The sequence below is a fragment of the Aplidium turbinatum genome, chromosome 1 (genome assembly GCF_918807975.1).
Source record: "Aplidium turbinatum chromosome 1, kaAplTurb1.1, whole genome shotgun sequence".
Taxonomy (NCBI): domain Eukaryota; kingdom Metazoa; phylum Chordata; class Ascidiacea; order Aplousobranchia; family Polyclinidae; genus Aplidium; species Aplidium turbinatum.
The window spans coordinates 26,930,630-26,946,322 of NC_137472.1; the positions used below are offsets into that span (position 1 = coordinate 26,930,630).

The window sequence follows — 15,693 nt, forward strand, 5'->3', positions numbered from 1 at the left end:
TGTTCATTATAGGGGAACATTTTGGTGCTCTCTCACTTTGGGCAGGTGCCCCCCAGTGGCGTAGCAGCCACTTGGCGGTTCTGGCTCTGAGCCAGGGGCGGCAAAATGAGGCTGCACAGTGCACACAGCAAGAGAAATGATTCAAATAAAGTAATGCAAAAATAATTAAAAAGTAAAACAAGAAAATGATTTACAAAGAGAAAGCTAGCACACCTTAAAAAATGTAAGGATAGAAGATATTTAAAAGATACTTAAAATAAAAAAAGATATTTAAGGATATAGTGCGAAGCAGTGAAACCACGTTTGATCGTAATGCAACAGCGTTTGATGTTTTACAGTGGTTAGCTAATTCACACCTACTTGATTCGACACCATATTTATGCTTGTGTCTGAAACTTTATCTTACCATTGGTGTTTCAATTGCGAGCTGTAAGAGGAGTTTCTCAAAGCTCAAAATGATGAAGTCGTATTTACGTTCTACCATGAATGATGATCGACTATCAGCTCTATCGATTCTTTCTATAGAAATAGACTACGTTCAAAAACTTGATTTTAGATATTATCGCTGATTTTGCTTCGGCGAAAGCTCAAAAACTTCAATTTTGAGGCGGCTATTGATCTTTTATATAGCCAGGGATATAGCCTATCTACTTCATATACTTACTACAATACTACATGGCTAATTCTCTTTACTTTAAACAGGAACAACTTTTAACTTGCTACGCCCCTAATCTAAGCCTATGCAATAAAATCCCACTCTCCAGAGTCTTGATCGTGAAAAGTGCGGTAAAATGCACGATGCTACAATCAGAGTTCTCTTTCTGCTGCAATGCTTACTTGAAAGGGTCTCGTATTGCGACACTTTCACAAACCACTTGCCAATTTCTTTCGCTTCGCTTCAAAGGAAGCTCTGCACCTGTGCGCTTACATTTTAATTGTAAAATTCACTCGCGATTGCCGATTGCAGCAAAACAACAAGAGAATTGTTGCATGCATTTCATTGCATTGCACTTTGCAACTTTAAAAATTATTGTGTTGTCAGGGCCGTCGCTGCCCCCTCCCCTGACAACGACCTGTGTCCTGTGCACACACACTTCAGGCACTGAAGAAGAACTGGTTTCAATTTTAGTTTCAGTAACTATAAGGTGGCTAGTAAAAATATTACTTTTCATGGTCTTTTCACTTGTGTGTTGATCCGAAATAAAATTTATCGGCGATAATCAAATATTGCCTTTGGCGATAACGATAAACGATAACTGAAAAAGTAATTGAGCAATAACGATAAGCGATAAAAATTTATCGCCGATAATTATCGCCGGTAAATTATCGCCGATAATGCCCATCACTGCGGACATGTAAATCTGTAGGCCTATACAACATTTGAGAAGAGAGACAAAGACGTCTGGGACTTTAGTTGAAAATACAAATTACGGTACTTTGAATATTTTGTAAGCAGTGATGGGCATTATCGGCGATAATTCATCGGCGATAATTATCGGCGATAAATTTTTATCGCTTATCGTTATCGCTCAATTATTTTTTCAGTTATCGTTATCGCCAAAGGCAATATTTGATTATCGCCGATAAATTTTATTTTGGATCAACACACAAGTGGAAAGATCATGAAAAGTAATATTTTTACTAGCCACCTAGTTAATGAAACTAAAATTAAAACCAGTTCTTCTTCAGTGCCTGAAGTGTGTGTGCACAGGTCGTTATCAGGAGAGGGGGCACGCCCCCCTGCAGCGACGGCCCTGACAACACAATAATTTTTAGAGTTGCAAATTGCAATGCAATGAAATGCATGCAACAAGTCTCTTGTTGTTTTGCTGCAATGGGCAATCGCGAGTGAATTTTACAATTAAAATGTAAGCGCACAGACAGTACAGATTCCTTTGAAGCGAAGCGAAAGAAATTGGTAAGTGGTTTGTGAAAGTGTCGCAAGACGAGGCCGCTTTTACATCGGAAACATGGTCTTTCGCGCCACCTCACAATCAACTATTTTATTCTTGTGTTTTCTTTTATCGTTGGAAGTGTTAGTTTTTAGTAATCGTCGTAAAAAAATTAAATCTCTCTCGTCAAAACATGAAACTTACTGTTTTAAGCGCATTAAATCTTTAGATGAGTAGATTAACTAAAATTGCAAGAACTTGCTTTGAGACGTGCGGTTACGTCACAAACTCAGATTAAAAGACAAAATTCACACACAATAACAACACAAGATCGGTTATAAACTGTAAGATCGATTTTTTTCTAGCTTCCCAGCTAGAAATTTCACGTGTATTACACGTAGATTCTACGTACCTTGGGTCGTGTATTATACGTTAATTTTCACGTATAATACACGCATATGTGTCGACACTATTTCACGTGTATTACTCGTATATTTGGTGGTGGATTTCACGTGTTTTACACCCGCATTCCACCTAATTTCCTCGTATCTGACAACACTAATACACGTGTTTTCCACGTATATTTGGTGGTGGATTTTACGTGTTTTACACCCGCATTCTACTTAATTTCCGCGTATCTGACAACACTAATACACGTGTTTTCCACGTATATTTGGTGGTGGATCTTACGTGTTTTACACTCGCATTACACCTAATTTCCTCGTATCTGACACGTAGATTCTACGTTCCTTGGATCGTGTATTTTAGGTTAATTTTCACGTATAATACACGTATAAGTGTCGACACTATTTCACGTGTATTACACGTAGATTTGGTGGTGGATTTTATGTGGTTTTACACCCACATTCTACTTAATTTCCGCGTATCTGAAATCAACAATTTAATACATTTGTATTTGTAATCTACAAAACTTATGCGTATTGTGTGCCATTACTTTTATCAATTGCAGTATAAATCGTCCTTGTTAACTGCAGCTATCTATGTATTCAACTTCAAAAACTACACATCAAAGAACATGTATTTAAAATGCGAAAAACTCAACGGTTGTATTAGTGTTTGTACGTGAGGCCGTGATGGTAATGTTCGGTGTAGACGAGCCAGCCTACACGAGGTTGGAATGTCAGGTCAGCATTCAAATTGGCTCGCTTCCCCGTCCGGCTCGCAGAGTTGGTCCTGTTCCAACATGATCTTGTTTTCATTTTCCTTGTGTTTCTGAAAAACAAGAACAGTGTAAACACTAGCAGCGTACTCGGGAGGATAAAAATGCGTTAGGCAAATAAATAAAAACTTAGGCTTAAATGAAAATTCCTTAATCGCTGATAAACGTTCTTATATTTACCTGTACAGTGTACACCCTTTGGAGCATTTTTTAAAAAATCCGTGATTGCACCATCAAGTTGGTGTAGTTTTCCATCTTTGTTTAGTGTAAGCCAACATTCTGAAAAAGAAAAGGTATTCATTAATCTTTCTTTTTATCTTTAAAACCATTAGGTAAAGTATGTTTATGACGTACCGCGCCGTAAAAATAAAAAAATGAATGAATTTGACATACTTTAGTATATCACAGTATATCTCTTTAGCTATTTAGAAGTTGTATTTCAATCAAACAATATAATATAAAATAATTAAGGAGCGCTCACAATTATTGTCAACAGCTAATGGTTGACACTTTACAGCAGGGCTACTCTACTGGCGGATCGCGGTCCGAATTCGGACCTTCTGGGTGTTGATGGTGAACCTTAAGCTTTTGGAAGAATAACCTCATTGCCAAGTTTCAGGGCTTTTTTAAACAGATTTCTACTGGGAGGAAGCAATTTTTACTGAGATTATCCTAGTTGCTGAGGGGCTGCGACATCCAGACTCCCCAACACTTTCTCAGAAATCCAATGCGAGTTACATTTTACCTCAAAAAGTGGTTTGGTACAGATAATTTAACTTTCGTGGTTGCGTGGAAAAGAACTTATTTACCGGACTGCTAAAAATGTTCAACTTGTCAACCTGGAACATTGTTAACATTAGTTGAGTAACCCTGCTCTACAGAATTGAAATTGTTGGGAAAATAATGTGGTTGATGTCAATTGTGAACACTCCCATAACAGGAAAAGGTAACGAAATTGCTAACGTGATGGCTTACTTGTGATAACGGAGTAAATAGAAAGGGGTTGTAGGGCGTTTTTCCCTTTCTTCCCCTTCAAACTATATTGGGACCAAAGTTCGCTTGTCCCAATCTTCCTCAACATCAAGCGTAGACAACTTGCTGGATTTCTTCCTCCGAGCGCACAGAGAAAAGTAGTCTACAAATAAAAGTTATAAAGCTTTGGTACAGAGTTTGCTTTGTTAAACCAGAGAAATAAAACAGAGTAATCTTAGCGGGTTTAACATAATGTATTACACACAAAAATATAACATAATTAAAATAAACTCAAACGTTTTCGACACGTACGTGTGTCCTCATCAGGAATTACTAAAATCTGCAATGTTCTGATCTTCTTCGTCGTATGAGCTGTCCTCTTCCGGACTATATGTTTGGGCATGATGTCATCAGCCATTCGACAGTCTCGTCATCCAGGGTCTTCAGTCCAAGCGTTCCATGTGGTGGTTGATGGATTGGGCAGCCATGGACGACATGGTCTACTGTCTGGTGAGGACACACGTACGTGTCGAAAACGTTAGAGTTTATTTTAATTATGTTATATTTTTGTGTGTAATACATTACGTTAAACCCGCTAAGGCTACTCTGTTTTATTTCTCCATGGTTTAAATAAAAATTAGTGATAATTAAAGCAGATGATGTCGAAGAAAAAACATAGCCGAAGTAAAGTACTTCAAAATATAATGTCTGCATACCAAGTTCTTTTTGAAATCTTGACTATTGTCCAACTTGCCACAAAACTCTTCAAAGTTTAGGACATCACGAAATGGCGCCAGGTTTACATCTGCAGGTTCAGGGTCTGCAACAGCCGAAGTACTCAGCTTGTGCAAATATACCATCTGCGTTTGCTGGTTCTCCAATATGTTGATCAGCTTTGCACTTAAAAATTTTAGGTCCATTTCAATTTTGTCAAGCCTTCTCGTCGTTGTGGCTTCAAATGCTGTAAAATTTTTGCGATGAGCTATGCGGTCAAAACTTTAACAGTTTGAAATCAATTACAATCAAGTACTTGTATTGAGTAGCCTACAACTGTGCTGGGTACATTGTATTATACAAGAAAAAGGTATCAAGTAGCACTGTATTCTAATCACGCTCAAGAATAGCATACCACTCACCAGTTAGTGCAAGAGATGGTTCGTCGGTGATCAAATTCCGTCTATTATGTGACGACACAAGACTTCGCACTAAAAAAGTTATTAGTAGAATACAGTGGTGTAACCGGCTACAGTTGCTAATTAATTCTTCAATATTTTGAATAAAAATTATGTTACAAATCTCTTGCAACATTCCCAGATATGATTGATTGCATTTTATCCTTCTGAGTGGGAAAGCGTCTTGCACACTAATAATAGAGGACACTGCGTAGAACAACTTCTGCAGTCTGCACCCACCATGGAGTCGACTGTATAACTGTTTCCAAATGGATTTATAACTAATGTGACTGGAATTTAATGCTACCCATCACTCCTGATGGATTACTGGGTAGAGGTTATCGTTGTAAAGTTCGTTGCCCAAGGAAACAATCTGGTGTTGGAAGGTTTTGAACTCGACACCTCTCGATTCCAAAGCCAGCACGTTAACGCTACACCAAAGTTGTCAGCTCATGTTAATACCATACTGCTATACAGATTAGAATAGGCTTGGCTATAACCATGTAAAAAATATTGTCATCTCAACCACAATACACATACATGCAAATACATACATGGCAATTCAGATGGAGCGTGACGTTTCTTTCCAGTACTCGATCCTGGCTTGCCTGGTGTAAATAAGAAAAAAACTTATTTAATTGACATGTTTCAACTTTGCAGAGATTGGTAGGAAATTATGAAAAATTACTGTACTTGATGGAGTACAGTCTTCATATTGTGGCGGTATCGGTAAAGAAAATGAAGAGTTCAATGTAAGCCTCTTTGTCTGATGTCCTTCATCATCATCGCTATCTAAACAAAAAATGAAGTTTACCGTAAACTTCAAATTACAACGAACATGTTTTCTGTGTAGTACCTAGCATTAAAAAATCCGTCTGCCACTATTGGGACAATCTATTTCGGAGAATTCGACTCGGTGAAATCGACAGCCATTTTTGAAGATTTCTAAAATCCCACAGCGGCATATGTATATTGAAAGGAATTAGTTTATAATAGAGGTTATTTACCAAAAAGTCTCAGCCAGAAACAAAAAAAAACAGTTGTCAAACGACGTTTCATGATTAACAACAGAGGTTAATAAAATAAGTCTCAGCGAAAAAAAGCAATCTGGGCAGAAACAGATCCAACACTGACTGCAACGCAGTGTTCTATATAGATAAGACAGCAGTGCCACTGTGCCAGTCTATGATATTTCAGTAATCAACGTAGGTACTAGGTAGCACAGTTAAGACTGACTGAGGGAGGGCCGCTAAAACCAATTACCATCTTCCATTAATAATATCTACTTGTTTAAGCACAGGTATATGGTCAAACAAAGGGTGTACTGTAAGATTGTACATGTACTGTCACGGAATTGTTTTCAGCGTCTCTCCCTCAGCCAGTATCAACTTACTGTGCTAAGTACGTTGACCACTCTCTGTATATATGGAACTGTGTAGCTTAAAGTTTTCGGGTAATAACACAAAACAGCTTTGCGCCATATTTATACATGTACAATCACTAAAGTAAGATCGCAAGAGTCTGTTTCCCTCTATGAGGGTTCGTCGGGAGGTACTTACTGACGAACTCTCGTAGGGGGAACAGACTGTTGAGTGTTGATATCTACATTAAATTTAAAATTAAATATAGAACTACATTCAATAAATTTTTCTTAACTATTTTATCAATTGTTTATCATCAACCTTCAGAGTCAGAAGAACTTAGGACTTCTACTCTTCTCTTCCTACGCTTTCTGATGGTCAGATCTTCTTCTTCCAAGTTCGAAGTGTATTCTGCTTGCTCTGACATCGCCAAAGCAATTTTATAGTCATCTGAAAAATAAACAGCTAGACTAAACTAAATATAGTTATCAGGTTATCAATAATTTACTTCATGCAAAAGTTATCAATACTTGTCATAAAGAAATTGACTACAAAACGTTCTTCTTGCCATAAACACAAAATTTGTAGCAATATAAAAATATATTATTTCTTACCATTACACCCAGGACTCTTATTGCATACAATGTCCATTTCTCCTTATCCACAATTGAGCATTTTTTAACGTGGTAGCTTGCTCTAAATGGTGGCCAATAACAATGACCTAAATTGGTAGTCTGCAAAGTAAATAGCAATTAATACCAGCAGTCAGTACGCCATTTATAAACTAGTTAAGTGAATTTGGTATACTGTACTAGCTTAAAAATACACAAGATCAACACCTGTCAAAAAGTGGAATTGGTTTTACTATGTTGTTGAACAAAGACACAAAACTGGATAAAATAAATTTTCAAACAATTTACCAATGTTTGCTTTGCAGCCAAATTAACCACTAAGCCAATGTCGTCCATCAACTTAATAATGGTGCTCACCTCATTTATAACTGTCCATGGACTTGGTACAACCTGAACAGCATTTTCCCCTGTAAACTCAACAATTGCATATTTTGCCATTTCTTGACACTAAGTGATTACTTTCCTGAAATGAAAATTCAAAACAGATTGACAATTATTAGGAAGGCAAGAGCTTACCCTTCTCTCAAGTTTTACAGGCATGGTACGACATTTGTGTCATTTAGGGCGATTTTTTATCACTAAAGGTACTTATTTTAGTTGTACCAATTAACAAAAGAAATGTAGAACCAAAATTTCATGGTTGTGGGGTAAGTTATAAAGTTACCAAAAGTTAACTTTTGTGTTTTTAGGTTACTTTTTATTTGTTTAGTCACTTTATTTTGCATACTTTTTTGCCTAATTCCCCTTTTTATTTATCTTGCATTGCTACTGGAGAGATGAATTTATAATACATTCTATGTAATGCCAAGACTTTTAATATATCTTCTACTATGATACGGAGTTTAGGTTTGCACGAGCCCATGCATGTTCGTATTGCTAGTACTGTATTCCCAAAAACTCGTAAATGTGAAGTAATTTTTTGGGGTGAAACAAATTGTGTTAACTTGATTGACAGAAACTTTCTGCCAGAGAAAGTAAAACATTACATATAATATGTATAATTTGAATTTGTATTATATATAATTATGATTTTAGTACAAATTGAAATAAATTTACATGCTTTTTTATGTTGAATTGCTGCCATTTCTTTCGCTTTCTTGTTTATGTTGAGTAAAGTTACATTTTGGTTACTTTTTCCCAAATTCAAAGTCACTATTTTGAGTTTTTACGTTACAAAAAAAAACCGCCTTAAACTTATATATATACGAAAAATATACGAAGCATAGTAACATATTTTTATGCAAGCACTTTGGTCAATTCTTTTATAATATTTATAATACAAGGCAAACGCATGACACAGACAGTACTAAGCTGATAATTTGAGTCATACTTCACACTGGGGTCCACGTCTTTTAGGTGCAGGCAGTTAGGCACCGGTCAAATTAAGGCACGCACACTGTTGCGTCAAGATATTTAGGTGCAGAGCACTGTGGCGCCTGTTCATTTAGGTGCTATTCCTAATAAAGTCTGCAGATTGTATCAGCTCAACTTTGGCAAAACCTAGTCGAGGTTGTGATGGAAAACCAAATTACTCTTCACTCAAGCCTACCACCCGCTTGAATATAGGCTACGATACATTTTTTACTTCTTCATTTTTTTACATTTTTTTATTTTTTCATTTTTTTACATTTTTTTTTTTGATGCCTTTTTTTATTTTTTATTTTTTCGAGGTTGTGATGGAAAACCAAATTACTCTTCACTCAAGCCTACCACCCGCTTGAATATAGGCTACGATATATTTTTTACTGATGTGTAGTGTAGGACTTAGCTAAAAGTGAACTCAGTCATGTTCGGAAACTTGAATAATTTATTGATACAGTATTCGCCGACACAAACCTGGACTAACAACAAATAAATGCACACACATTAACAAAACAACATATTTTTCTGTTCAATATAACATTTAATGTGAAAAGCATTGCGCTACTTGCCAAGCTGATACAATCTGCAGACTTTATTAGCCTACTACATAATTTTTCATTCAGGCACGTTTTAAACCTTTCAAGGTTTTGCCACCTTTTCCCGTTCATTAACGTGCTGGTAGGTCTATATCGATTTTTGTAGTTAGTATCTTTTTCGTTCCGGATGCGTTAATGACGAAAAATAAAATGATTGCTGTGACCGTGTTTGCCAAACGAATCATTACATTTTTGCTCTCAACAAAGTTAGTTAACAACAAGTTAGTTACAATGCTTCTTTTAAAAAAATGGTAATGGTATGTAAATGTAATGCAACTCAAATTAAAAATTGACTACAAAAATGCACTTCGAGTCAAAATTTAGTTAAAAAAAGAACGCTTCCGGGTAGTATCGAACTCAGTTCCTCTAGAATAGGAGCAGACGACGTATCCCACGCGCCACAAATCGAGTTGGATAAAATGGTTGGATTAGAACTTCTATAGGCTACGCGCTTCTCGTCTTTTGCTTTGAAAGAGAAAAAGAAAAAAGTGACTGTATAATGACGGTCAAATAGTGTTTCAGATTCAAAGACCGGCGCCGGTCGAATAGCCACTGCCTTACTTTTTTGTGCGTTGAATCCGATATTCGGTACTTTTCTGTAAAGTTTACAAATAAACAATGTAAAATATTAACCGAATTCCACAATTTTGTTAGGCAGACTTTGAAATTCTATTGAGAGGAGCGATTTGCGGGGAAACCCTGGTTGATCGCATTCAACTCGAACCCTGCATTCTTTTTTTTAGGCTAGGTCCAGGCGCTCATGCAGTTTGTTAGAAAGGGTCGTAATTGTTAAAGCATGCCGATTCACTTCTTTGAATTTTTTTCAATTTATTACAATTTGCCTTGAGCATTCAGAAAGAGTGGTGGAATAATTTTTTTTTTAATATTGATTACTACATTCTTTACTCTTTACTTTTTTTTCTAGTATTGAAATCGCTTAATCAGTCTTCGAAATTAGCATATTTTTACTTCGGCAAAAACGTTGCCGAGGCCAAACGGCAAAAGTTGAAATTGCCTCGGCAATTGCTGTGAACGTTTATCACGAAAAAATTGTAGGCTACCACAACATGTAAAACGAGAAGCGAAAAATATAATAGAGTAGTCTATCAAGACCGCATTGTTTGATTTGTTGTGATGTAATAATACCAAAAGTAGCGATAAAACGAGCAACGCGATACCCACGCTGTTACGATAATTCATGTTAAATAACTCATGGGGGGGAAGTATGTTAATTTTGGGTTGATTCAACCTTCGAGTCAGCACAAATCGATTTAATTTTCCCGACCGGTTGTATTGCGTAACAACAACGCCCAATAAGAAATGACGACGACGACGTCATTTCTTAAGACGCTTGAAGCTTAAGCTTGAAGACGCAAAACTGCCCGTTCATGAACGCGCGATGTCATATGATCGGAAGCATTACTTTTCTTTACTGCCGAAGTACCATTTATCCAATTCCATACTACTTTTTTATCTGGGCCCCGTAGCTTTTCTAATTCCGATTTGTTTCCGTCATAAAATTCTTTACAAATTTTGCAAAATACTACACTAACTTTTCCTTCTGTCCCCTCTGTTTCATGGGTGCAACCTAGTTCGTACCCTGAACAGTTCGGACCCTCAGTTCGTACCCTGAAAAGATCGAGAGAAAAAATTAAAAAAAGCCGAAGTCGCTGATCGCAGTTTAATAGCACAAAGCCGAAGTCGCTGATCGGAGTTTCCGCAAACAAACTCGAGGGCTAGGGTTAGCGGAAACCGCGGAACTGCGGAAAAATATTTGCGGAAACTGCGATCAGCGAGGGTTAGAGCAGAGCATAGATTACTCGATGATTAGAGTTAAGGTTAGCCGAAACTGCGGTTAGCAAAACTGCTGAAAAATGTTTGCGGAAACTGCAATCAGCGAGGGTTAGGGTTAGAGCATAGATTGCTCTATAGTTAGGGTAAAGGTTAGCGGAAACTGTGGAAAAATGTTTGCGGAAACTGCAATCAGCGAGGGTTAGGGTTAGAGCATAGATTGCTCTATAGTTAGGGTTAGGGTAAAGGTTAGCAAAAACTGCAAAAAAATGTTTTCGGAAACTGCGATCAGCGAGGGTTAGGGTTAGAGCATAAATTAATCTATGGTTAGAGTTAGGGTAAAGGTTAGCGAAAACTGCGGTTAGCGGAATCTACGGAAAATGTTTGCGGAAACTGCGATCAGCGAGGGTTAGAGCATAGATTAGCCTATGGTTAAGGTTAGCGGAAACTGCGATCAGCGACTTCGGCTTTGTGCTATCTTTCTCTCGATCTTTTCAGGGGGAAAATTTTAAAATGTTTGCGAAAACTGCGATCAGCGACTTCCGCTTTTTTTAATTTTTTCTTTCGATCTTTTTAGGGTACGAACTGAGGGTCCGAACTGTTCAGGGTACGAACTAGGTTGCATCCCTGTTTCATAACCTATAGCAGGTAAATTCCATATTTTAACTGTATCTACTCTTCCTTTATCATGATTTATATTGGCAATGACACTGGACAAGAACAAGCATTCGATGAAAGAATAACTTATTGCGTACCGTAATAATTAAGCCAGTATTTATAAGGTTGCAAACTTTTTTTATGGTTCACATGAGCATTGTCAGCGTATAAAATTGCACCTGTTGTTGTTAAAAATGTTACGCAACCAGACATCTATCACAAACCGCAATTAGTAACCAAGCTCACTCTAAAGGTTAACGCGTTAACCTATTACTTACATGTATTCTACGTCTGTTGATGTTGTGTGGTTCGTTGTGAAAGCGGTGCGATCATTTCTGATACAGCTGGACGAGATAACGGAAGGCGAAGCGCAATAAGGAGTAAATGCTTACAATAATTTGAGGCAGTGGCTATTTGACCGGCGCCGGTCTTTGAATCTGAAACACTATTTGACCGTCATTATACAGTCACTTTTTTTCTTTTTCTCTTTCAAAGCAAAAGACGAGAAGCGCGTATATAACTTCTAATTCCACGATTTTATTCAACTCGTTACGTGGCGCGAGCGATACGTCGCAGACTCCTATACTAGAGAGCCTGAGTTCGATACTACCCGGAAGCGTTCCTTTTTTTTATTAATTTATTTTTTTAGCTACATTTTGACCCGAAGTGCACTTTTGTAGTCAATTTTTAATTTGAGTTGCATTACATTTACATACCATTACATTTTTTTAAAAGAAGCATTGTATATAACTACTTGTTGTTGAGAGCAAAAATGTAATGTTTCGTTCGGCAAATACGGTCACAACAATCAATCAAACATTTTATTTTTCGTCATTAACGCGTCCGGGACGAAAAAGATACTAACTACAAAAATCGATATAGACCTACCAGCACGTTAATGAACGGGAAAAGGTGGCAAAACCTTGAAAGGTTTAAAACGTGCCTGAATGAAAAATTATGTAGTAGGCTATAGTTAGCACGGCCCCAAACGGAAAATTACCCAGAGAAATTCTCAAATTTCAGCAAATTAAAAAAACTCTAACTTTATTACTCACATTTGAAAAGACATAAAAAATTGGGCTGTAGACAACTCAATTTAAAAATTAACTACAAAAATGCACTTCGGGTTAAAATTTAGTTAAAAAAAAAATAATAGAAAAAGGAACGCTTCCGGGTAGTATCGAACTTAGTCCCTCTAGAACAGGAGCCGGCGACGTAACGCTCGCGCCACGTAACGAGTTGAATAAAACGGTCGGATTTAGAACTTATATACACGTGCTTCTCGTCTTTTGCTTTGAAAGAGAAAAAGAAAAAAAGTGACTGTATAGTGACGTCATGACCGGTCAAATAGTGTTTCAGATTCAAAGACCGGTGCCGGTCAAATAGCCACTGCCATAATTTGACGTCTACTGGCGTTGAATCAATGCAAATAGGGTGATATTTCTATAAGCGCCGGCGAAGTAGAAAGTAACCCAAATAAAAACATTAAGCAATAGTAAGATTGAATCAATCTCCTAGTCTGGTTTGGTCTGAGAAAATTAGGGTTATTTTTGTAATCTTGTGGTCCTTACACGCGCTCGTGTGGCCTCGGCATTTTTACTGCCGAGGCTAATGTGCCATTCATGCATCTGCCTCGGCAATCACCTCGGCAATTGCCGATTGCTGAGGCTAATTTCGAAGACTGGTTAATTCTTTACTTTTTTTGGCACTATTAAATATCGGAATATTCTTTACTTTTTCACTATCGACTCTATCGACATCATATGGTTTATATAATCATACGGCAGAGCAGACCAATTGTACTAAAATGTGCAGGCAGTGCACACCATTCCTTGTTATGCCCTACCATGACATGTCCTACGGTATGTCCTGTCATGCCCTGCCTACACATTTTAGTACCTGTACAACCGGAGCAGACACTAGCCAAGCACCACTTTGAACTGTCAATTTACATAAAACATATTATTACTCGGAAATATCTACGGTAGGCTAAAGTACAACTCCAAATCACTGGCGATGTAGATTCGCCATTTTAGTTAAGATGGAGCTTTACAGTACGTACCGTACTGATAAGGTGAATTACATTACTAACCACGCGCTGTAAACCAGAAAGATTTTTGAATCTACGATAATAATCCTTATTTCAATCAAGATTTATACCAAACATTCTTACCTTTCAACACGGTACCGTACCGCCTACCAGTGCTGCAACCCGCAGGGCAGCAACGCAATCTGTACAAGCAAGTAAGCAACTGAGAACTGATTACTGAAGCAAGTTGATTAGTTAAATCAGTAGTTCTCAAACTGTGCGTCGCAACGCCCTGGTGCGTCGTTTAAATTTTCCAAGGGCGTCGCAGAAGAGTTTTGTTTCGTAGCTGAATTCAGTTTATCTTATAAAGATGAGGTTAACCCTTTGATTAGCAGTTTCAGTTGTCAGCAAAGTTGTTAAATTCATTAAAACACGCCCATTGAAGTCAAGAGTTTTCAAAAAACTTTGTGGAGAAATGAATGCAGCGCATCGGAGTTTGCTCTTTTAATTTTCATCCAGGTGGCTTTCGCTTAGAAAATTCTTTGAAAGCTTCTACGAATTGGTGGATGAACTTCAGGCTTTTTTGCAGCAAGAAAATAATCCACTTGCAGAGTGTTTATAATTTAGAACAATTTTTTATTGAAATTGGCTTACTTTAGGCCTACTTGTGTGATATCTTCGCCAAACTGAACATTTCTATGCAAGGGCCGAATAAAAATGACATTTCAGATAAAATTGCAGCATTCGTTAAAAAGCTGCTATTGTGGAAGGAAGATATAGCAAACCTGTCTGGAAGCTCTCGATACTTCACTTTCTTGTTCAATTTGCTTGAAAAGAAAAGTATGACGCTGCCTTCAAATTTGTGAAGCATATTTGGGCAACATTTGTCCAAGCTCGAGTCGAAATTTGCAAAATACTTCCCGAGAAATTTATCAAACTACGAATGGATTCGTGATCCTTTCGTCCAACCTACTCCACTGTCTTTTACTGCACAAGAAAAAGAAGCCTACATTGACCTTCCTTGTGACAATTTACTGAAAAGGATGTTTAATTCAGGATATCCGGCAAATTTCTGGATTTCAATGAATGGCGATTATCCAGCTTTGGTGAAGAAAGCACTACGAATTATTATCCCATTTGTCACGTCATATTTATGTGAAGCAGGATTTTCTGCCTTGGCGGTGATAAAAAGCAAATTTCGATCACCAATAAACACTGAAAGAAAAATGCGGGTGGCAATTTCAAAAATTCTCCCAAGATTTAATGAACTTTGTAAAAACAAACAAGCCCACACGTCACATTAAATAATATGCATTGCTTTTTGTTGTTGTATCAACAAACAAAACTTTAATAATAAGTTTCCTCATTAACTTTTATTTGCTGGTGCGTCGCAAGTCCAGAAAACTTTTCCAGAGGCGTCGCAACAAAAAAAAGTTTGAGAACCCCTGAGTTAAATCAACAAATTGGGTTGCCAGACCCACAATAATTCTGTAGCAAAACTGTTGTCGCAAAATCGCCGAACGCAGTGAAAACTCGCCAACTTTAGACATTACAAGGATTTCAAGTCTTTTGGTTAAATGTTTAACTCAGTCCGTCATCAGATGAAAAAAAAATTCGCGACTTTGATACAAAACTACAGAAATTCTGCGGAAAAATCAGGTCTAGTCAATCACTGGGTGACAAGGGTGACTAAAAAAAGGGTCAGCAGATGAGTCAACGTCATACTTTTAATCTAGCCTGGTGGCTAGGCAGTTCTAGTGTCAATTTTCCCCGGACATTTAAGCACATTTTAACATATTGACTAATCGCCAAAAGAACTTAAAGCCCAATCAGTTTTCAAAATTTGCCAAAAAAGAGCCAAATTGCCGAACCATAAATTTGAAGCCAAACGTCTTCAAAAATCGCAAGATTTTTGGATTTTGGCGATAAATTTTCAACATGGCAACCTTTCAACTTTATTTTTATTCAAACCTTATATCTGGTAAACTGGCTGTAGTGAAAGACATTATTTTGGAGGGGAGTCAGGGGGCATGTTACAATTCTCAAGAT

General features: G+C 37.3%; 1 protein-coding gene across 5 annotated transcripts; it reads right to left on the minus strand.

The window, feature by feature from the left end:
• Positions 1–2,913: 2,913 nt before the first annotated feature.
• LOC145776945 (uncharacterized) lies at positions 2,914–14,293 on the minus strand. Of its 5 annotated transcripts, none has more exons than XM_082588200.1 (11): positions 13,789–14,293; positions 7,567–7,672; positions 7,192–7,311; positions 6,899–7,042; positions 5,910–6,008; positions 5,771–5,824; positions 5,181–5,249; positions 4,761–5,005; positions 4,048–4,207; positions 3,253–3,351; positions 2,914–3,125 (listed from the first exon to the last, which is right to left on the minus strand). In XM_082588200.1, the coding sequence occupies exons 3-11, from the start codon at positions 7,226–7,228 to the stop codon at positions 3,109–3,111; spliced, it is 924 nt and encodes a 307-aa protein (XP_082444326.1). In that variant the 5' UTR covers positions 7,229–7,311; positions 7,567–7,672; positions 13,789–14,293; the 3' UTR covers positions 2,914–3,108. The 5 variants fall into 5 exon arrangements, with proteins under 5 accessions (XP_082444326.1, XP_082444333.1, XP_082444341.1 ...); XM_082588207.1 differs by lacking the exon at positions 13,789–14,293 and adding an exon at positions 11,894–11,905; XM_082588215.1 differs by lacking the exon at positions 13,789–14,293 and having other exon boundaries at positions 6,899–7,027; positions 7,567–9,991.
• Between the last annotated feature and the right edge of the window lie 1,400 nt (positions 14,294–15,693).